This window comes from Psammomys obesus, unplaced genomic scaffold (assembly GCF_907164565.1).
Source record: "Psammomys obesus unplaced genomic scaffold, mPsaObe1.curated_primary_1811, whole genome shotgun sequence".
Classification (NCBI taxonomy): domain Eukaryota; kingdom Metazoa; phylum Chordata; class Mammalia; order Rodentia; family Muridae; genus Psammomys; species Psammomys obesus.
This window is the reverse complement of record NW_026596131.1, coordinates 3,964,778-3,988,739: the sequence shown is the minus strand read 5'-3', so window position 1 is coordinate 3,988,739 and position 23,962 is coordinate 3,964,778. Positions and strand designations below refer to the sequence as shown.

The 23,962-nt window shown below is 48.4% G+C and overlaps 1 protein-coding gene across 1 annotated transcript in view; it reads left to right on the top strand.

Annotated features, from left to right (window-relative positions):
- The window catches only part of Prkca (protein kinase C alpha), a 383,669-nt gene that overhangs the window by 333,147 nt on the left and 26,560 nt on the right, over positions 1 to 23,962 (top strand). The window contains exons 9-13 of the mRNA XM_055592063.1: positions 2,633 to 2,770; positions 4,931 to 5,104; positions 7,337 to 7,428; positions 9,766 to 9,828; positions 10,818 to 10,956. Of these exons, the coding sequence (XP_055448038.1) occupies positions 2,633 to 2,770; positions 4,931 to 5,104; positions 7,337 to 7,428; positions 9,766 to 9,828; positions 10,818 to 10,956 (606 nt within the window). The remainder of the gene's footprint in view (positions 1 to 2,632; positions 2,771 to 4,930; positions 5,105 to 7,336; positions 7,429 to 9,765; positions 9,829 to 10,817; positions 10,957 to 23,962) is intronic.

Below are 23,962 nucleotides of genomic sequence, written 5' to 3'. Positions count from 1 at the left end.
GCCCCTGCCTCTGAACCCTGTTTGCTCTTGCCCTAGCAGGGCACCGGCCCACTTTGGTCCCTGTTCATATTGCTGGAGTAAAGGATGTCAGCAGGAAGCCCCGGGTTTCTGAAATCTCTGCAGCTAGGCTCCAGCCTTATCCCCCCACACGCGCGCACACACACTGATTTGATTTGCACTCTTGGTGAAGTCTGTGCTACACTCATGACAGCCAGAGTAATGTCAACAATCTGCAAGTCCGGGAAGGGCAAGTCTCTCAGGCCTGCTGTGGAGTCAGTTGCCAAGCAACCCATTCAAAACTGAGAGGGAGAAATGGTGGGCTCAGAAGCACAGCTATGGGATGACTGTGCCTTCCAGAATGTGACCTGGGGAAGAAGAGAAGCCAGCTGTTCACAGCATCTGGTTCCTGGCCAGGGACCCTCCTAGGAGGCCTCTGGGGCCTGAGGCTGTCCCAAATTCCCCTACACACACACACACACACACACACACACACACACACACACGCACACGCATTACTGACAGAGCCGCTGAGTATCTCTGGCTATCTTCTCCAACTCCACAGTATTTCTAACCCCTCCTAGGAATGGGGCTTGCCCAAAGGTAGGCCAAGACCAATAAAGTTGATAAACTTAGGGATTTTCGTGTTGCTTTAGAAAACTCAATATCCGAGGTGGGTTGGTGTTCGTTATGCAGCAAGTCCTTCAGATGGCAGTATGGAGACGGCTCCGGAATGCTCTGGAGGAAAACAGGAGCAGTGGGCAGGGCCACTCTGGGTGGGGGCGTGTGCATAGAGATGCCTGGGCCATTAATACCTCAGGGACATCTTGAGCAGGGGTGAACTCTAACCCCACCCCACCCCTGGGCTGGACCCTGGGCAGGAAGCTGTCCACCTTGAGTGCAGTTAGTGATGTCACCTGGTCTTGATCTGAACCCCATACGCCAGCCTCCCTCGGTGAGCACAGCACTCTCATCCCAAATTACAGAATGAGCCCTCCCAGATGGAGCCATACTTTGGGGGAAACTTTTCCTGAGTGGTAAGAGCCCCCACTGATCATGGCTGTAGTCCCGCCCTGACCCAGTGTGAGGGATTATCTTCACTGTTGTGGGAAACCTCTGCTAAGAAAGAAACAAACCTCCAAGTGCACATTTTCCCTTGGAGCTAGGACCCAGCCTTGCCATGGCATGTAGCAACAGTGAGGCCCCTCCCTCTGGATGCCTCCTTACCTCCCTGACATCTACCCACTGACCTACTGTGGTGGTTTGACTAAGAACAGCCCCCCATAGGCTCACTTATTTGAATGCTTACTTATCCACAAAGCGGCATTATTGGAGAAGAATTAGGAGGTATGGCCTTGTTGGAGTAAGTTAAGCCTACTGGAAGAAGTGTGTCCCTGGGAGGCGGGCTTTAAGGTGTCAAAAGCCCATACCAGGCCCCCTTCCCCTCTGCCTGAGGGCGCCACCCTGAGCGACTGCCCCCAGTCTGTGGGTGCCACCATGTCTCCACCATGTTAACTGGTGACGGTGATGGGCTAACTCTGAAACTGTACACAACCTCCCAATTAAATGCTTTCTTGTGTAAGAGTTGACTTGTCCCGTTGTCTCTTCAGAGCAATAGAACAGTGACAAAGACACCCACCCACAGAGGTATTGACCTCAGAGAGAGCCTAGCACCTGCTAAGGTCTGCTGCACTGAGGAGGATGGGACTTTAACCCCAACATCTAAAGCAATTACCCTGGACCTTGAAATTGGGGCTGAGGTGGGGGAAGGTCCACCAACCCTAGGCCACTGCCTCTCTCTCGTCATGAAGCAGACAGTTCAGAACACTAAGTCTGACAGCGCTCTAGGCTTCTCTGCTTTCTCTAGGGCTTCCTCGCTGGCCACTGAGGCTTCAGTTCCCACGGGATCTCATTTGCTTTTTTATCTGCTGAGCCCTCTTGGTTTTACCCATTGGCAGTGAGAATGGGACTGTCCTTGAGAGTGCCACACCAGCGGATCCTTCCAGGCCCGCCATGTGTGACTCCAGGGTACGAAAACTACTCCCTCCAGTACCACGGCATTTACCAGGTGTCCTCCAGGCTGATGTGAAACCAGATGCCAGGAGCACCAATATTTCTATCGATTCAACTTCTCACTTAACCAAACAAACCCCTGTTCTCGCCACTTACTCGAAAGGAGCAATAAATTCTCCTCAAAGCTTACAGTTAGGCAGCTCCTCTCTGGAGAACTTTCTGCTGTCATTTTGCCTGAGTACAACTTTCCTTCACGCGGATTAATTTTAAGTTAAAAAAACCACAAATCAAAATATCCACACATAGTTTCATTTCCTTGATGACGCTCACAATCTCAAGATGCTGTTTACCCTCAAGAAGTTAACTTAACATTCCAGGATTAGAATTCACTTGCCGTCATCCGATGGTCGCTCTTATAAAGTTGTTAACTAGGTAAAGAGTGAAAGAGTGTGCTCGCTCTGTAGAGCTTCCCCAAGGGATGCCAGGGACCACGGATCATCACCACTCTTCACCGTCGGGTACCTCCTCTCAGCTATCACCTGATAGCTGGCATCAGGTTTATTAACAGTGTCCCGGCTTCTGTCACTCTTTCAGTGGCTTTTCCTGTTTGTGCTCGTTTCAGAAAGCCAAGCTCGGCCCTGCTGGTAACAAAGTCATCAGCCCTTCAGAAGACAGGAAGCAACCATCCAACAACCTTGACAGAGTGAAACTCACAGACTTCAATTTCCTCATGGTGCTGGGGAAGGGGAGTTTTGGAAAGGTAAGAATGGAGGGGGTTTGCATAAAACATTGGGTCAGTGCTGCTTGGTGTTGGGTCAAGGCACATTCCTCACATAGTTCAGACTTCCTAGAAAACAACTATAGTGTCAGAGAGATGACTCAGCAGTCAAAAGTACCGGCTTTGCTTCTAGAAGACCTGAGTTCGTCACCAGCACCCTCCGGGCAACTGGTAACCAACCACCTGTATTTCTAGCTCTAGGAGATCCAATACCTCTGGCCTCCATGGGCATCTGTGCTCACATGCAAATACTCTACCACACACATATACATATATCATGATTAGAAATAAAAGAAATAATTTTTAAAATTTGAAAATACTTGTGCTGAGATTGGGAAGATAGCTCAGTCAATAAAGTACTTGCAAGTAGATCTGAACCCGTGTGACCTGGGGTGGCATGAACTTACAACCTCAGCACTGGACAAGTGGGTCCTGATGCTCACTGGCCGGCCAGCCTCGCCCACTGGGCCAGTTCAAGAGCAGCAAGAGACCTTACCTCAAAAAAATGAAAGAAAGAAAGAAAGAAAGAAAGAAAGAAAGAAAGAAAGAAAGAAAGAAAGAAAGAAAGAAAGAAAGGTGGATGACACCTGAAGAATGATATCTGACCTCTGAACATGCGTACATGGTCCCTCAGTGTACATACATACAGGCACATACACACACACACACACACACACACACACACACACACACACAAAGCTACAGGAAGTTAGTTTGTAGTGTTCCCATTCCCCAATGTTCCAAAATGTTAGTTGAATTATTAATTTTCACTAGTAAAAATTGAACATGAACTCGCCCTAAGTCTGGATGGTCATGATGAGACCCTACAAGGGGGCCGTATAGACTTTGGTCTGCCCATCATTGCTTGACCTCTGTGGCTCCAAACCTTGTGACAGATCCATGAACTGATTCTGAGCCTGCCTCTTTCTTTGTCTGTGTTCTTGGACTTCAAGGTTGCAAAGGTCACTCACATTTCACTCTCAGAATGCTTCCAGAAAACATGAATATGGATAATTCCAGACTAATTCCATTAAAAATATTGAACATCACCATTAACAGACAGAATAGCAACTTTGGGTATCAATACCCTACACTGTCTAAAAACCTGGCCACTTTATAAAGGAATATGAATGCTGAAGGAATTTTAACTTGTGGTAGCTTACAATACTTGAAAATCTATATGTAAAATTTATGTTAGCTAGCTCTCCATAACTATAATGAATTACCCAACGAGATTTACTTATAAAGAGAAAAGGCTTGTCTTGGCTTTTGGTCTTAGCGGCTTCCGTTCATAAGTGAGTGCTCCGATTGCTTTTGGCCTTCGGTAAGATCATGGCTAAAGAATGTGTGCTGGGACAAACTGTTGTCATTTCATCATCCAGGGAATAAAATGAGCAAAGAATGTGACCTTTGTCCCACAGTGCCCTTTGAGATCATCACATACCCCCAATAACCTAAGGACCTACGGTAGTTAGCTTCAGTTGTCAATTTAACACTACCTAGCCTCTCTCGGGAAAAGAGTCTCAATGGGTTTCAACTGTCTACACTGGTTTGGACTGTGGGCATTTGTATAGAGAATTGTCTTAAGTTAGCTGACATGGAGAGAGCCAGCCCACTGTGGGAAGCACCTTCCCCTAGGCAAAGCTTCCTGAACTGCTCAAGAGTGAGCGGAGCACAAACATCCAGGCAGGCGGGCATGTATGTGTATTCATATGACTGCGTGTGTCATGTGACCAGCTGTCCAGCATTCCTGCCTTGACTCACCAACAACGATGGATTGTAACCTGGAGCTGTGAGCTGAAATAAATCTTTTCTCCCTTAAGTTGTGTATTTATGTTTTGTCGGCATACTTAATCACAGCAAGAGAAATGAAGCCAGAGGAGACCTCAGCTCCTACAGGGTCTCCCTCCTCCCACTATTACCACACTAGAGACCAAGATTTCTCCATGTGGACTTTAGGTGATGATACCCACAAGGAAACCATACCAAAGTACCTTAGTATTTTTTTCCATCACTCAATCACAGACTTGCACCAACTGTCACCGAACTGTCTCCTGCCCTTGTTCCTCACCACCTCCATGCCCACTCCCAGTACCAGATGCCTGCCTACTGGCACTAAGCCTTCTCCCCATCTGTCCCCAGGTGATGCTCGCTGACAGGAAGGGGACGGAGGAACTGTACGCCATCAAAATCCTGAAGAAGGACGTGGTCATCCAGGATGACGACGTGGAATGCACCATGGTGGAGAAGCGGGTTCTGGCCCTGCTCGACAAGCCGCCGTTCCTGACCCAGCTGCACTCCTGCTTCCAGACAGTGGTGAGGATGGGGGCTCCTGTCTACTGCTCTCCCTCTCGCCCGGAGGACAGATGGTGGTCTCAAGACCCTCGAGTCCTGATGGGTTCATTCAGTTTCGTTCAGAGACAGACCGCTGCTGCTCATCCTTCAGCGCAGCGATTATGTCATGTTAGATAGAAGTAATCTAGAGATGATTCGTGTCTATGTGCACATGGGCAGGGATTACATCCAAACGCTAAGCCACTTTAAATGAGGGGCCTGCACATGGGCCTGCACACCCTAATGGGTAACCGTTAGGTCAGCTTAGAAGTGGGCTTCCTCACACAGGCCCGTGCTAAGACTTACACAAAACGGTCACAGATTCACAGCCTGCTTTCTTTTATCATATCAGCAAAACAGGCTGGCCTTGAACTCGGAGACCTGCCTGCCTCTGCCTCCCAAGTGCTGTAATTAAAAGCGTACACCACCATACCTGGCCAGCCCTGCCTCTTAAGGACAGCTGGTCCTACTGCCATGCACTGCAATGAAACACCAGGACACTCCCTGGATAATGAACGACACAGCAGGCGTGGTAGGCTGTGACCTGTCCTGCCCCCCATGAGCCGCGAGAAAGGTCACAAGAAAGAAACCCAAACTGTACTATTTTTCTGGCTCGTGAAGTTCAAATCTAAACATTTGTAAGTCACTTTCTAAGGACAAAGCCACTTCCCTTTCCCTGTCACCTGCAGCTGCTTTCCCACTGTGAAGGCCAAGGTGAGTAGTTGTGAGACATGCGAAACCTGTACTTACTATCCGACACTCTGCAGGAAAAAAAAAAAAAAAAAAAGTTTGCTGACCTTATTCACAGAGTAAAATTAAAGAGAAAAAGAAATGCTCAAATTACCGAGGTCTTTCTGGTCTCCACGGAAACATGCACATTAAGATGTAACGCCATGAGGCAATGCCAGAGAGGTGTTCTCCACCTCTGAGCCCCACTTTTAAGAGGGGTGAGTTGTCAGGCTTCAGTCCTCCAACAACTGGCATTTCCATCATTGTCTCATTTAAAACCGCCCCATCTTCAGAAACCGACAGGCACCCAGATTGCTCTTTTTAAAGTCTTTGGAAGGTCAGAGTCTTAAAATGGAGCATTTCTGTGGGCACGGTGTCCTGAGGCTGCAGAGCCAGCGCTGGCCACTGTGTGTCAGCCTTGCACCGGTCGCTTGCTCAGCTCCAGCCCCCCTGGAGTGCCAGGGAGAGCTAGTGGCAAGACGTGGGGGAGAACTGAATCCCAACCCTGGTCTGTGACCCTACAGATGCCAGCACAGCGCTGGAACGTTGCAAAGCAAATAAATGAAGATGGAGTTAAGGCCTGAGAGCGGAGCTCCCCAAGCCGCTTCCTGGCTGTTGGTACCAGCTCCATCAGCTCTCCCTCCCGAGCTGCAGCTTAATGTTTAGTAACCTCTGCGGAAAGAGGGTGTTTTCTAGAATCCAGCAGAGGTCAGCTCTTACCATGCTCCGTTGTGCTGTTGGTTATCTCCCTATTAAACTGTCTGGTCTCCCCCATCTGTCCCAGCATCATGTCCTCATAAAGATGCAGACCTAACTTGGCTCAGTGATGTCTGCCCTCTGTGGGGCCAGCACTTAGCATACCAGTGACAGAGAAAATTTTTAGACAAAAAGGCAACATTTGAGTACATTTTGGAGGCAAAAGAACATTGATTAAAATTTCTACTTCTGGTGCTCCCCTCTCCTGCACCCACTAAATATCATTAAGTTTGTGTAATTTATGAGTTCAACCTAACCCCAAGAGACGTATTTTCAGAAGCATGCACTTAAGCACATTGCCGCATTAGCATGGCATTCCTCCTAGCTGTTGCAAGCCAGCACTAATACGTGTTCATAGATAACATAGGTGAAGATGAGATGATGGGCCCGGGTGGAGAGTTCACACCACCCCTAGTTTAGAGATACAGTATCTGTTTGGGGGAAATGAGCGAATGTTTGAAGTCTTTACTGTAATAAGGCTCATAAAGAACCAGAAGGCTGCTGGCATGTTATCAGAGAGCCATCACCTGCAGATCTATAAAAGAACATTATCCTACCTGAGGCCCCCGTGCTATTGAGTTATGTATTCCCCCACCTGGGAGGAAAGAGTGTGAAGGGTATCCAACAGAGCAGAGCTGCCAGGGCCAACCTATATCAGCTCACCGGAAAGCGAAGGAGGTAAGCTCTGCTGAGAAGGAGCCCGACTCACGTATGGACCTTGGTCTGCAGGACCGGCTGTACTTTGTCATGGAATACGTCAACGGTGGCGACCTCATGTACCACATTCAGCAAGTAGGAAAATTTAAGGAGCCGCAAGCAGTGTGAGTATATGTTTGTTTTGAGTCCTGTAATTCAAATAGCCCTAATCCTCCCAACCGGGAACTCCCTCTGGATTAGATGCTCAAGGGGAACTCCGTTCACTTGGATCTGAGCACTGAACTGTCCCTGAGTGGCAGACACACCAACACGACCCACAGATAGTTCCCAGGGCCAGTTGATTCTCAGTAAACAGGACATGCTGGCGCCCCCCCACACACACACCTACTAACACCCTATGGATTGAATCCTTCAGCATCCATTGAATGGACGGCAATTCACATTCACTATGCATTCATCTCTCAAGAGTATAAAAGGAATGGGAGGCCCAACCTTTGGGGAGCCCATGCTCTCCCTCAGCATTTGGAAAAGCCACCCAACTGTTATAACCCAGTTGCTGAAACTGTATGTGTATATACAGGGTGCCACTATCACCCCAGAATTGGAGGGTGGGAGCAGCATGTAACTGGAGAATGTCCAACCCAAAGTTGAGTGGTGCCTTCCAGGGAAAGGATGTGACGAGATAGAGAGCCAAGTCCAGGGAGCCCGCAGCTCAGGGAGGCTCTGGGGCTGGATGAATGAGTGCAAAGCCTGCTGGGAGGACAGCCGAGGAAGATGGCACAGAGAAGGGCTTGAACCAATGGGAGTTTCTACTGAGTCTACCGGCTGAGGGAAAAAGAAAAAATATGGATAAGGCTGGTGCAAGGGGTCATGGGGGGACCACCTCAGGGAAGAAGAAATGAAGCTGGGATTAAGCCTTCATTTTCAAGGAACATTCTGGAAGAGGAAAAGCAAAAATCGGTGACAGAGGCAAGAAAGGAAAACCTCTTTCAAGTGATATTCTCAGGCCAGGGTGAGGACAAATGTTGAGGAGGAAGGATGCTTGTCTTGGGATGCCCCTTACCTTTGGGAATGCAAGGGCGGAGAAGTGCGTTCCAGGAGGAAATGGAAGAGTCATATATGGGGGGGTAGGGGGAACATGGCTACTTACACTGTTACCAGTCTCTCAGGAGCCAGGAAGTCTGCGACTTAAACGGAAGCAAACTGAGCAGAGAGCTGTTTTCCATACCTAGACACCAAGGCCCAGTGGGCCTGCACCCGTTAGTCAAGTCAGCAGATGGGAATGGGACCAGAGCCTATGTGTGATCTGAAGCATAAATCAGAGAAACCCGGGCCTGCGTGGGTTAATCTGCAAGTGAAAGATTAACTGGAGGCGGATAGGGAGCTCTTTACTCACGAGCTTTAAAAAATATAAAGGGGGATTTTTCTGCTTTTATTTGTACTAAGAAGCATTATTTAACACCTGCCCTTATCCCCTCATTGCACATCAGAGGGCTGAGTTGTGCAATGAGATGCTCAGCGTGAAAGCCTGGAGCCAGAAAAGTCAAGGTAGCAGACTGGCCATCTTACGTCATAAAGCAACTGGATGGCACCCCGTCCGATGCCTTCTCATTCTGCTTGCGCTGCAGAAAAGTTAAAAATAAGTGAACCATGGAAAGTAACATTTAAAAAACCACCTGTAATCCTGTCTCTCCCACCCTTCCCCAAGCCCCTACTGCTGGCCTCCCCCACCAGCCTCCCCTGCCAGCCCCCACTGCCAACCCCCACCGCCAGCCACCACTGCCAGCTTCCCCTGCCAGCCCCCACTGCCAGCTTCCCCCGCCAGCCCCCAGAGGCAGCCCCACCAAGAGTGTGTGCTCAGCTTTTCTCCACTCCACAGCTACTGTGTTTGTTTTAAGCCTCCTGGTGTGTCTTCCCTGGGCACGGACTTGTGGCTCCTTGGACTTCAAAGACTCCCCTGTGCTATGCAAATTTTAAAACATCATTCTGGATTTAATCTGAGTTCCAGATATTAACCTATTAATGATTCTGAAGTGATGGTAATGACTGTTTTTATTATGAATTATTTAAAAGGGCAAACTCAGGCATGAATCACTGTGCGCGTCCCATTTATTCCATCCGGCTCTTCAGCGAATGAATAAAACAGCTAGAGCGTTCAGCACGCATGAGGCTTTGTCTTCTGGGAGCGGTTGCATTCTTAAACAACGAAAACTGCTTCATCCATCATCAGAGAATCAGAACTTTTCCCACTTAGCCATACTCCTGACCTAGGAGAGCCTCACAAGTATTCACTCCTTAAATTGTTATATTAGAAATTATTTTGTAGGGAATAAACAAACTGCCCACTTTCCCCGCATAGTCAGCTTTGGAAACCACACATGTAGGGTGATCTCAGAGAGTACTAGGCCCCCTCCCTCCCTCTCTCCCTCCTCAACATGAGTGGGAGAAGTATCCAGAAAGTCCCCCAAAGCCAGCTGTCTGAGGCACTCTTTCTTTTGCAGATTCTACGCAGCGGAGATCTCCATCGGGCTGTTCTTTCTTCATAAAAGAGGAATCATTTACAGGTGTGTCTGGAAGCTCTTCCTGCAGCAGGATGGTGGAGAGGTTTGGGGTGCCTCTGTGGGCAGGACACAGATTCTGTGATGCGGACTTCAGATGTGGAGTCAAAAGCCTCTCAGGGAACACAGACCTGCTGAGACCCACCTGCCTCTGCAGCCTCAGGGCAAACCAAGAACGACTTTCAGGTTTCTAGGCTTGGAGAAGTTGCACGCCTCCCTCCTGCTTTCCACATTTTCCACTCGGCTGATAGTGCCTTCCTCTGCCTTTTATTTGAATGGGGTCAGAGAGCAGCAGAAACTAGATTGCCATTCTAGGTACTCAGCAGGAGAACATGGGGAGCTGGGAGGGAAATGAGAACTACTGAATTAACTACATTGGGTTTGTGAGGAAAGTCTGCTGCCAAAAAACAAAAATATCTTGAATAATTAAGAAGACATTGGCTCAGGCCAATAGAGGGATATGGACAGTAGCTCTAAAGCTGTCATTTGGATACCTAGCTGTGTATCTGTGCTCCTACTTCTATGTAGGATATTAATAAATCAAATGCCTGGAATCTCCCCAAGCCTGATAATTTGGGATCCCTGCATTTGTACCCACAGACCTGAATGGGAATCAGTAATTCAACTACTTATCATTCATTTGGCATTTTCATACCTACTATAAACCTTACCATAAGGCAGGCAGATTGCTGTAAGTTCAAGGCCAGCCTAGTCTACAAAGCGAGTCCAGGATAGCCAAGGCTACAGAGAGAAATCCTGTCTCGAAAACCCAGCCAACCAACAAATAAATAAATATATACCTTATCCTAACCTGAATAAGGTTAGGGCTCTGGAGAAAGAAAGACATGGTAATTCTTTGATCACTGGTCTCCAGGGACCTACCATGGCAGGGCCCCTAAGAAGGCAGCTAGGCTACCATCCTTCTATTTCATCAGCTGCAAGCAAATCAAGTCACATCGTGGCAAAGCCTCTGACACTCCCCTGCTCCCTTGCAGGGATTTGAAGCTGGACAACGTCATGCTGGATTCAGAAGGTCATATCAAAATCGCCGATTTTGGGATGTGCAAGGAGCACATGATGGACGGCGTCACAACTAGGACCTTCTGTGGGACTCCCGATTACATCGCCCCCGAGGTAAGGGTCCGCTCTGCCTATAAACATTGACTGAGAAGGTGGACACCATCATGGCCCCCTAGAACTGTCAGAGTGGCGAGGACTCTACTCATGGTGCTGTAATTCTAATGGGAGAAGGCATAGCTGATGGGGTTTAAAGCACAGTCGGTTTCATGGTTTGTATATATAATAGGGGGTGAGGTCCCCGTCTTCGAAATTATGTGTGCCGGAGAAACCTCTTCCCTGTTTCACATAACTTCCTCTATGCTAATAAGGGAGTCGGTTACAGCCTCGGGCCATCACTAAGCTGTGTTCCGTCCACACACAGCCCCATGGACTGTGAAGTCTTTCCCCATCCTTGCTCCATCATGAGAATTTGGGCTCACAGCTAGCCTTAGCTCTCCACAGAGCCACTGTTGGCATGTCCCACATCTGTTCAACCTGGTTGAAAATGAGAGACAAGGATGGTAAGAAAGGTGAAGTTTAGGAGTCAGACCAATACAAGCTTCCAGCACAGCTGTGATCTATAGGCTGCAGGGACTCAGGTCAGTTACTGAATCTCTGCACCCTCCTGCTTTCCTCAAGCAAGTCAGTGACAGTAAGAGGTGCCGTGAGAATGCGCCCACCCTCATTCTGCCCCTTGCTGTTGCCCCGGTGGGAATCATGACTCCTGGGGGAAGCTGAGTGTTTGCTCGTGGGATAGCCTGCAATTAGACTTTCATTATAAATTCAGTTTTTAAGTTATGTTTACTTCGTGTGTGTATACACGCACACACAGCATGACACCCACACAGACGTCATAGAGGAGGAAGTTGGGTCTCTCCTTCCACTGTGTGCGTTCCAGGGACAGAATTCTGGTCATTGGTCTTGGAAGCAATAACCCCACCCACTGAGCCATCTAGCTGGCTGCAGAAATTCAGCCTTTGAATGACATGGTGGAAGGTAATGTCACTGTGGTGTTTAACTGACTCGGATCTCTTGGGGTGAAGTGCAAGGGGTGATAGTCACTGCTACCTCCAGTCACACTATGAACTTACATAATCACATTTTTAAATGTTAAGAGTAAAGAGATGGGACAGTGAAAATTCCAGCCTTTGACTGCTGCGCGCTTTCTGAAGCCTCCTACAGCTGACAGGTATGGAGAACGCTCTGGGTAAGATCCTACCAGATGCCAGGGTGCTTGGTGACAAAGGGTGGCAGCGTGATGTCTAGGGACGAAGGAGGCTTTGAACTTCCTCTCCATCAAGATCAGGCTTCTGCAGATCAAACCCTTGGCTTCTCATGTCTGCAGCCCCTCAACTCTGTGCTCCCACCAGGGATGACACTGTCCCGCAGAGATGAAATTCTCTGTATAATTAAGCTTTGTCCATTTGAGTGACTTTTTCTGCTGCTCACTATAAAAATGTCCTGTTGCTGCTGTAAACCGATAACCATGAATTTAGTAGAATGAATTTAGTTTAAGGGATTTGGGGTGTAAGGTCGTGTTAAAATGTCTGCCTGGCCATGCACAAGCCATGGGCTGGTCTCAGCCCGGCACCACACTTACACACACAAGACTTTAATGCACAGTTCTAATGGTCAGAAGTTCAATGTCAGTCTTTCTGGCGCTGGCGGGGAGGGGGGGTATTTACACTCTGTCTATCAGTGTTGAGGGAGAAGGTGGTCGCGATCACCGCTCCTTAGCATCATCCAAGTGAGGACTCTGCCACATGGTGGGATGATTCTAATGTAGGAAGATGCAACTGATGGGGTTAAAAAGGCATGGTTGTTTCTATGTCTATGCACAAGGGGCCATTTAGGGTAGACGGTTTCTGCAGCTCTTTCCACTTCTACAAGCTGTGTGCCTTGGCTCATAGCGTTTCTCCCCCTTCCACACAGCAACAGCATCTTCTGATCACTGTGACTCCTCCAGCAGCAACACTCCTCTTCTCGTGGCGGCTCCTGTGATTGTCATGCCCCTCCCCCATAGTCTACAGTCAGTTCCACGTCTCTAGACGCGGAGTTGCCTCTGACAAGTCCTTACCAGGCAGGATTATATTCACAGGCTCTGAGGAGTATATTAAGCTGGACATATTCACGGTAATGACACTTTCTACTTCCAAACACACTTAAGCACATTCTAGGGATACTTTGGGAATTGGGGACTCTTCCCACAAAGAAAAGTACTGTGCCTGTGCCATGAGGACCCTGGTTTCTGAAGCCTCCATTCTTTAGTTTTCTGATAAGTAGCAATAAAAGCAGAACCAGCATATGTTGCCTACTTTGCACCTGGCACCTTGGACACACACACACACACACACACACACACACACACGGGCACGCACCCATGCAAACACGCATGCACACATGAACATATTTGTCTATTCTCTGCTGTTGACTCTATGCGGCTGTTTTAAATACCTACTGTCTCGACTTTCCCATGGCGACAGACCAGAACCTTGAAACTGTGATAAAATAAACCTTTCCCCTAAGCTGCCTTTTTTTTTTTTTTTTTTTTTTTCCCTGAGACAGTTTTCTCTGTATAACCCTGGCTGCTTTGGAACTCGCTCTGTAGATCAGGCTGGCCTCGAACTCACAGAGATCTGCCTGCCTCTGCCTCCCAAGTGCTGGGACTAAAGGCGTGCCCCACCACTGCCCGACCTAAGCTGCTTTTTGTCAGGGTGTTTTATTGGAACAACTAAACAGAAAACTAGGACTCCAGGCTGCCTCCTTCCTTCCACTTCCTGCCTCCCTGTGCTGTGATTACAAGCATGGGCCACCATGTCCAGCACCGGCTCACATTCTAGAAACTCTGTGCCAACTGTGAAACCTCCAGGGCTCGCTGCCCTTCCGTGCTGACAGCTCAGAAAAGGAAACGTTCCTGGAGCTACAAAGCTACGCCCAGCTTTCTCTCACTGTCCAGCTGACTCTCGCTGAAAGCACAAGCAATGCTGCCTGGGAAAATCAGCCAATACCACCATTGGGTTGCCTCCCTAGTTCTCTTCTGAGCGTCTACACAGCTGACATACATGGTCCCAAGAATATTTACAGTTTGGGGGGGGGGTGGGAACAAATAGGTTCAAGGTTTCAGAATTGGCTCAGAGGTTAAACTAATTCTATCATCTGTGTAAATCTTCCTGTCAGGCAGAAGCGAAATAATTATCGTAGATGGCATTTTCCCTAATAGGCAAAGCAAAGACTGAAATATTTATGGCTGTTTGTTCAAAAACCTTGAAATCGATTCGTACTGTGGCATCTCCCTAATGGGTGAAGATGGGTCAAGTCGGAAAAATGTCACTCACAGATATGACTTGAGAGTAAAGATGAAAATCCACAGAAGGGTTACTAATCAGAGAATAATTCTAGAAGCTGACGTGAGGGCTCCCTCTGCTCTGACACAATGGGAATTCTCTGGGTCCACAAGAGTCCTTTAGAAGACTAGTCACAAGTCAAGTTCTTCTCTTCAGACTCTTAAGCACCAGTGTGAGAGGCGTGGATCTGTGTCCAGGGGCGCCCACTGAGATGTCTAGCCTCTTGTGTCACAGAACAAAGAATTAGGCCAGGAACACATGGATATTGGTAGAAATGGCGACCATTTCCTGAGAAAGAGACTCCCGAGAAGAAAGTCATTCAAAAAGCTGGGAGAAGTCTAAAGCTCAGCGGGCACCCAAGACCACGAGAGTGTCCTCTCATGGTCTCCAGACTCTGTCCTCCGTAAGACACCTCCACAGCACCCGCCATCTTTGATACTTGGAGATCCAGGGCCTCTTTCCCTCAGATCTGTGTCAATGTTTGGAACCCACACCAGGAGCTCTTTCCCACCTTCCTCTTCCCTTAGTTGTGTTTGTTTGTTTGTTTGTTTGTTTGTTTGTTTGTTTGTTTTCCTGTCAGTCTTCTCCTCACCAATGCTGTTTGTCTGCTTTCCTTCCGTGAAGGGAGTGGCTGGCCAGTGTCCTCCTGGGCGCTCTTGCTGCAGTGGGAGCTAAACCATTCAGAGCATGACACACACGGGAAATCCTCGAAGCCTGGCTAACACAGGAGGCATGCCGAGCAGGCAGAGCACCTCTCCCATGATGTGCTGGCTATGCTCTGTCCCAAGTCCCCTGTGCACATCTTAATCAGCGTATGAGGTTCGGTGACTTGCCCAGGATCACACACAGGCAAAGTCAGATTTGCATTTGGACCCCAGACCTCCTGACCCCAGAGGCCGGACTTTTTTTTTTTTTTTTTTTTTTATGTATTACATTGTCTCTAGAGTCATGGGAGAAAAGTAATTAAAAAATATATATATTCAGGGGTCGGGGACATGGCTGAATGGGAAAAGTGCTTGCTAGTCAAGCATGCAGACCTGAGTTCAGATCCCCAGCACCTATGGAGAAGCCAAGCACAGTAGCACACTTCTGTAACTCTGGTGATGGAGGGACAGAGACAGGCTGAGCTCTAGGTTTAGTGAGAGAGCCCATCTCAATAAGATGGAGAGAGATCGAAGAAGGCACCCGGTGTTGACCTCTGACCTCCACAGGCATGTGCACACACAAGTTTGTGCACACACACACACACACATGCACGCACGCATGCACGCACGCGAGTGCACACACACCGGCTTCATGCCTCACCATGATGGATATCTCCTTCACATACACACACCCTGGCCATGATCTCATTCACCAAGTAATAATGCCAAGGAATCCCTCAACAAAACTGAGCAAGCGTTGGTTGGTGCCATGTTATCAAACCTTAAAAACTGTGGTCTGGATACACCTTTCCTTATGTCAGTCAGCCTCGGCTGTATTACTATTACAGTACCAGAAAACGGGTTAAGCCATTCCGCCATTGCCTACCTGATCCTTCCTGTCATACCCAGAGCTCCAGACCAGTGTGTGACATGGATGAACTTACGCACTGCCTGCCTGGACACAGAGCCATCGGACTGGTGACAGCTTTGGAACTGATAGTATCAGGAAATCGGGAGCCAGGTTACTGGAAGGGTCACCGCCAGCTGCCACGAGATGAGGATGTTGGTACAGAGAGGACCACACCTCCACTAAAGAGGCCAGTGAGCTGGGCATGTCTGGAAGCAGACAGGACATCAGCTCAGTTCCCCCTAGGGAACTTCAAGCCAGGGCCTGGGGGAAGGGCTGTGAGGAGGGAGAGACAATAAAAATTTAAGAAAAAAGAAAAAGAATTAGAAATCTTAATGAAAAAAGTAGCTCTTGCGGTCAAGTAGCCAAGCAGTCAGGCAGTAAATTGGCACTTGGGTAACACAGAGAAAGGCAAAATGAGAGAAAAGCTGAGCAGCAGCTCCAGTAAGCCTCCTCCAGCTGCCATGGACTGTGGGCCCCATGCCTGGCCTTAAGAAAAAAAAAAAAAAAGGTGCTTGATTAAAGAAAGAAAATGATAAGCCCAGCGAGGCTCTCTCTCTATCAGAGGCCAGTTTCCCTTTCAGCAGGGTCACGGTCCAAAGACTCCAGCACAGGAGAGAACATGAATCTTGCTTTCCCTCAGAGAAACACTTAAGGGAGCCCAGATAGGCTTTCCTTTGGCGTCTTCCTTAAATCGTGCGCTTCTCCTCGCAACGTCTCTGTGAATTATGTAGGGTACACGATCTCATGTATTTCATTGTCCTCCCACAGCTCTTTAACCGTCTCCTAAGTGCCTGGCCTCAGAGCCCAGCGACTCTGCACCATTCTCCGCAGCCTCTGGTACCGTCTGTGCTATTATGGCCTAGAAGACAGTGTGCCTCTTCTTCCCCATTCCCCGTCCCAGTAACTGTGAGAAAGAACCAGGTCCCAATAGATTCGCTGCCCCTTGGAGAATGCCCACTGCACCCTAGCCCAGGGCAAGCATGCCCTTTGCCGTTTGAGCCAGTCATCAATTCTGTTTTTACACTAAGGAAATAGCACTAAAGAGATTTAGTTCATGTTTCCCAAGGCCCAAATAATGTAGGCCTGGGCTTTGAACCCAGGGCTGGGCAGCTTTCCCCTGCAGTGCCTATTGTCCTGAGAAGAAAAGAACTGCAGCTTCCTCCTCAGATGGCACCCTGAGCACCCATCACACCCCCATAAGCCCGTGGGCTGCTCACACAGGCACACTCATTTTCAATGCCCAGAGGCTGTTTCCTCCTGGTACTCAGGGGCCTACATTAATTGGCTCTTCATTTAGAGATTTATTTAAATCCTGTGAAAATGGGCCAGCGATCTCTGAGCTGTATTTCACCTCTTCCTCTGTGAAATTGCCTGAGCAACGGTGGGGAGGAAGCGGATATCTCAAGAGCCACAAGCAACATTTATTCATTTCCTAGTGCGGCCCTCACGCTCACACTGGTGTCGCATTTCATCCCTACACTTACACGCCAAGGCTAGTTGTGCTTTCTCTGGTTCTCATCTGTTGCCTGACAGTTGCTTCTACTCTGTCCAGCTCAGAATGTAATGGTGTTGTGCCTCCCTGTGAGCATGTGCAGAGGCCACCAGAGGCCATCTGGTGCCCTGTCCTATCGCTGTCTGATTTATGCCCTTGGCAGGATCCCTCACTGAACCCGGAGCTAGGCTGGTGGCCAGCGTTCCTCCTGTCTGCGCCTCCCGAAGCACCGAGTTATGGGCACATACAAGGCCATACTCAGCTTTTTGTTCGGGGGCTGTGGGTAAACCCGGGGCCCTCAGGCTTTCACAACAAGTGTCCCTCCCTTTGTATGGGAAGATGATTCCCACCCAAGCACACACAGACACTTCCTGTTCTCATAGTCATAGACAGAAGCATCGTTTTGTTTTTTTTTTTTTCTGTCTTAATAGAAAATATGTTTTTTGACCCTTTAATTCATAGCCTTCCAACGCTGGTCATATTCATTGTTGCCATAGGATGCATTTCTTCCGGAGATTTCAAATATTATAGGTATTTCTCACGTACTGTTCTATTATCTGTGATCAGAGATGTTACATTTCCAAGTATTCATTCCATATCCACCTCCCCAGGTAGAGCCATTACCCCTGATATCTAGCAGAGTGCCAAAACCCCACAGACATGACCTGTCGACCATAAATGATGATGGATGGAGAAGGTGGGAGGGTGTAGTGACAGGAACTCACCCAGTCACTTGAAGGCGGGGTTCCCATAAGGCGTTTCTGATCCCTAATTAGCTAGCATTTGTTGAGGAACTGAATTGAAAGGGTTAATGTTCATTTGAATGACCAGGTGGCAACAGTCATTTCAGCCCGTTCAGTGTCTCATGCGGGAGTGTTTCCCCTCTCCTCCCTTGAGCCAGGCTGGCTTTATTGATTGCCACATGCGTAGGCGTCGGTTCTTATTTCTGAAGTCCGGCACCGTGGGTGACCCGTATAAGGCGGTTGGTTACCTGCCCTAAGCACATTCAGTATGCACACCGCCATCCCATGCCCACCTTGTGCTTGACAGGCAGAGGCTGTGATGCCAGGCTCACAGCTGGGGAAAGGCAGCCCTTGCAAGCAAGTTCCCCCAGGGTGCTGGGCCCCCGAGTGGCAGAGACGGTCCCCAGCAGTTGGAAGTGGAGCCCCTCACCACCCGTGTGTTTCCCATTGAGTGCTGCACTCAGATGGGCCCATCAGGGTGGAGTTCCTGGGAAGCCTCTCCCTCGCCTTGTTGCAGTGTCTCCCATGTATCGCCCTCTAGTCTCAGGCCTGGCGCCAGGGAAGGGGAGAGTCAGGGGGCCCCAAGGGCTTTCTGTGACCTCGAGGATCCATGAGCCAGGAGACCTCAAGCAAGCCCTTTGCTGTGACTCAGGCGTAAGTTCCTTTCTAGAACCATGAAGACGCTTCGTTACAGCATCTCCAGTCCCCTTCCAATCTTAGCATCCCAGCATCCCGAGGCTCTTTTCATTGCTCATGAGAGCCAGGTGGGCCGATGACGTGATCTATTCACTTCTCCAGCAAAGCCTTACATGTCCACCCAGTGCTGGGTGAGGTCCTGAAGCTGGGTGCAGAGATTTGCCCTCTGTGGTGGGTACCACACTCATGAGGAAGACTCTGGTCTTGCGTGAGGCTGAACAGTCTCAGTGTAACACAGGAAAGGTTCCAGGAACTTCCTGGCCCTAAAGTACAGGCCCAAAGGAATAAGTAAAAGAGAAATAACTGAACTCAGGGTCCAAACAGAACATCCAAAAAACTCTCTGGCAGGCCTGTCTGCTTTCTTTCCCTGTGGTGCTGCTTGAACAGGTCAGCAGGGGCTTTTTTTATTATTATTATTTGTCTGTACAAAGCTTCCCCCATAGGTCCTATGTTCCTTCCTTTGGAATTTATGATGTTTTGAAAACAACCCTAACTCTCCCATCAAAATAAAATGTTTTTACTTTTGGAAAAAAAAAAAAAAAAAAAGGAGAACTATCTTTTGTTTCCTTGAGAATAGAAAGACTTGGACACATTTTATGCATGCAGGCTGTTATTTTCCAGTGGCAACTTGGAAGGGATCCCTCTTTTTTTGGGGGGGGGTATGTGTGTCAGACCTTTCATTAATTTAAGAATGTACCCTGGGGAGTTGGTAGGCACTATACAACAATAAGAGTGGGGTCCAGTTCAGGCGTAAGAATCAGCAGAACCCTCACACTCTGTGGTAGCACAGGGCCCCTACGCAGAGGCCCAAAAGCGTGGAGGGTGAGGTGTTTGGCTGTTTGGCTCCTATTAGGTTGTTGACCATCTTCAGCACGAACCACCTCTTACCAAACCTCTTTTCTGAGCGCTGTCTAGCAAACCACCGTAGGCCAAGAGAGTCAGTGTATTAACATGGTCATAAGTGAAACCTCTGGAACTACCTGGATGGCTGGGGGTCAGGCCCTGCCTTGCCACTTACTAGCTGTAGAAGCCTGAGCAAGCCACACAGCCTCTCTCTGCTTCAGTTCTTCTTTGAATCAGGCCTTAGAGGGTCAGGGGAATTAACATGTAAAGACCCTGGCATGGATGGAATGGTCTACAGTGGGGATATTGGTCACAGCCTTTGCTACTGCCAGTGATGTCCCCCAGTGTCCCCAAGCTCTCCCATCTCTGAGCTGTCAGAAGTCAGACATCTTCTAAAGCACTGAGCATTTTGAGCTGCCTTCAAGCCAGTAGCCTTGGCAGAGGAGAGAAGGCTGGGTAGCCTTCAACTGATGGCCTTCCGGGAGCCCTCGCTGGGCCATTCGGACCTAATGGGAAATGAGAAGCCGCCCCCTGGCCCTTTCATGCCATGGTCCTGTGCCCAGTTTGAAAGAAAGCTTATTCATACCTCAGTTCTACAAGAAAGGCAGCCATTTGTAACATCCTGACAGTCCCCCAAGCAGTTGGCTCATGTATGTATAATCACAGTGATCATAGTGACAAATAGCTGTAAAAGGGATGACAGTGGCCCCGGTCTGGGTCTGTCTTCAAAGACAAAGTTCAACCTCCCATGTGCTGCAGGGAAACCCGCCAACTCTAGACCTTCTTGCCAAGCCGGCCTCCTTTTGTGAGCCGTCCCATTATGGGAAGCCAAATTGCCATGGCAGCCCCTGGCCCTGGGCCTCAACGTATCAGTCAGCCCAAGCTTGGCTGTAAGCCTCCCTTGGCCCACAAGCACCAAAGGCACCTGCATCTGTCCCCACTGGTGACAGACCCAAGAGATCCTCATATCTATTTTGTGCTCTCTGAACCTGGTCTTCAGCTCAGGGCTGGACCCCCAAAGCCAGTACAAACCAGAGAACCTAAGCAGGTTGTAGAAAGTGACTGGGTCCGAGGGCCCAGACCATCACCGCCCAGTGAAAATGTAACACAAATGGCAGGCGTGTTCAGCAGGCACGTTTTTAATAGTCACAAAAGAAACAGATAAAATTAATTTTGCTCTGTCTTATGTAACCCAATATGCCCAAAGTTAAAAATTGCAAATGAGCTTTCTTTTTCCATTTTTTAAAAATGAAATTATCAAAATCTTATAACTATTTTACACCCAGAGACATCTCAATTTAGACTGGCTGCATTTCATAAGCTCAGTAAACACATGGCCACTGGACAGCATGGCTCTGGGAAGCTCCAGGCAACAGTATCCCAGATCTGGAGATTTGATCACTTGTCTTCAAAAAGGCCTCCCTAGTAACTGTTTCCCTTTCACCCTGGGGGTTTGGTCCCATTAGAGATGCTTCTTCGTAGCAGCAGATCCCTGAGGGAAATCTGCTTTTCCGTGGAAAGGAAGGTTTGGTGGTGAGCTCGCACAGTGTACCCTGGAACTGAGATCTTCTGGCGTGCCAGCCGAGGGTGGCACTGATGAACTTCTCCAAAAAGGAATGCTTGGGCTGCCTTCCAAAGGCCACCTTTGTATTTCACCCCACAGCACAACCCTGCTCAAAGCAACTGCAATCTCAGCCTGGTGGCCAACCAGGTGGCTCAGCAGAGCCAGCGACGCAGTGGGTGAAAGAAAGGCCATTGGCAGTTGACATTCTGTTCTTGTATGCTTTGGAGGGGGGGAGAGGGCATTTTCAGCAGGGGTCATGGAAGGTTAATGCTGCAGAAATAGAAAGTGAAGTGTGAGCTGGGGCCGAGTGGTGAGGAAAAGAAAAACAAAAAAACTTCATAGGTGGCTGTGACCTTTAGGAGAACAGAAACAGGGCTCTCCCACCCTCTGACAGCTTTCTAGAGCCAAACATGACTTAGCACCGTGTGAATACAGGAATCTGGCAGGGAGGGTGGGGGCACAGGCATACATGGCGTATAGAATATGAAATAAATGGTTGCCATGCATGGTATCCTAGCACTCAGGATGCTGCGAGTTGGGCCAGCCTGGGCCTCATAGTAGCAAGACCCCGAAAAAGAAATAAAGTCTAAATTCCTCATTTATGTAGCTACCTTGTGGGTTCAACATCAGCTTCCTGGGACAGGGAGGAGCACCAATGAGATGAACGGGCTTTGTGTGCTGAGGAGGGCAGGACATCATTATATCACCGTAATTTAAACCCCACAAGTTACCTCAGACCCCTTTAGGCTGATCTTCAGTGCTCCATGATAATATTTTGTCAAGCCCAGCATAGATATATTTGAAAGCCATGAAATTCTCTTAAAAACAAATGAACCACCATTCAGAAACCACTTAACCACTGAGTAGGTTTGGACAAGTCTTTCACCTTTCTGAGCCTGTTTTCTCGTCCATAAAATGGGAATAGTCGTGCCTCTCTCCATCGGGTGGCATGAGAAGATGCAAGATGCATGTAAAATGTCCCATGTGTCCTGGTTCAGCGAGTGGACTTTCACTCCCTGAAGAGGTTTTTTATTGCTTTCTCTTTGGCCCTGACAGGTTTTGAAGAAAAGGTGTGAGGCATAGCAATTTGTTATTAGTGGAATAACTGACTCTAGTCCCTAATGTCACAGTCGCTTGCCTGCCACTCTGAGTGTCTGCTTGATGCTAGCAAGCAGAGGTCAAGCAGCCCTCCTCCATCTTGCATCTAAGTCATCCGGGACCATGAAGTCTCCAGAAACACCATGGCAGGGGCACATGAGCCTGTAACTGCCTCAGTCAGGAAGTAAAATATCACTTCCTCTTTCCATCAGAAGTTTTTCTATTTAAACACTTAAGCTTTAACGATCAAAGGGTATACCACACAAAACACAAGAAGGGTCTACTAAGCAAAACAAACAACACATTGTGAGGCACTCTTTACAGCTGGGAAGAGCATTTATAAAAATTAAAGCAGATTCATAACCTTAACATGTGAAGAACTCTCATTAATCAATAAAAATAATAAACGTCCCTGTAGTCTGTGCGAGGGTACGGATCTTGTCCTTTCTGCAGTGAATCCCTAGCATTTCCCATGGTCTCCAAAAGAATGAATGAATGGGCCTGTCTATCAGGATTGCCAGGCAGTTTACTAAAAAGAGAAACACAGGTGTCTAATTCCCATGTGAATAAAATGCAAATAAAAAGAGCATTGAAATATCGCTTCACTCATCAAATCAGCACTTTGGGAAACAATGGCATCAGTGCTGTTGGTGAGAATTCAAGGACACACACTCAGCTCTTTCACCGCTGATAAGGATGAGCTGTCCTGCCCCAAAAACAACCTGCCAGGGCTCAGAGCAGAAAGAACTATTCTGAACCAACAATTCTACTCACAGGAATTTGTCCTGCAGAAATAAAGGCTTTTGAAGAAATGTTCATGACCTACTGTAGTCTAAAATGTTATATGTATAAATGGTTTGCCTGCAACCATGTCTGCGTGCCACTCATATTCCTGGTGCCGTCGAAGAACAGAAAAGAAGGTCAGAGCCCCTGGAACCACAATTACAGATACTTGAGAGGACCGTGCAGGTGCTGGGAATCAAGCCTGGGTCCTCCCTAAGAGCAGCAAGTGCTCTTAACCACCATCTCTCCAGGTCTTCGTGGTCCGATGCTGAATAACATCACTGTAGGCTAGCGGGCTGGCATAATTCTGTTTGTAAGTTTTCTCATTAGTTAATTCTTACTGAGAATAACTGACATCAGGAGTAAATCAGTAGAAATTAACTAAGGCCCTAGCCCTAAATGAAACCTTGCAGCCATTCAAGAGTACACGGTTTCTCTTGGTATTATTTGTTAAGACTTATTTATTTAATGTATGTGTGCCCCTGATTGTCTATATATGCATGCTGTACATGCCGGCACCTGCAGAGGCCTGAAGAAGGCGTCACATTTCCTGGAGCTAGAGTTTCAGGCAATTCTAACCGCCTGGTGTGGGTTCTGAGAGCCAGTCCTCAGTCCTAGGCAAGAGTAGCAAGTGCTCATAAGCACTGAGCCGTCCTTCTAGCCCCCTTTTGTGTTTTAACCGTTAAATCCAACTCGCCCTCTAAGTAGTTTTCAGCAGTGAAGATAAGAAGATCTGCCTTAAGACAGGGACATCGCCAGGTAAGTCCACAAGAGGAACCCTGAAACAGGACTTGGGTGGTGTATCCCGGAATAGCAGTTCTCGGCGTACGTTTTGGAGGGCCTTTTTCTCGTGCCCCTGTGAGACACAGAGGCAGAATCTGCCACCCCCTCGTTAGCAAGCTCTGTGCTTACAAGCCTGGCTGCTTGCCTTAGCCTCTCCCGGCAGGGACTGTTGGGGGCACTG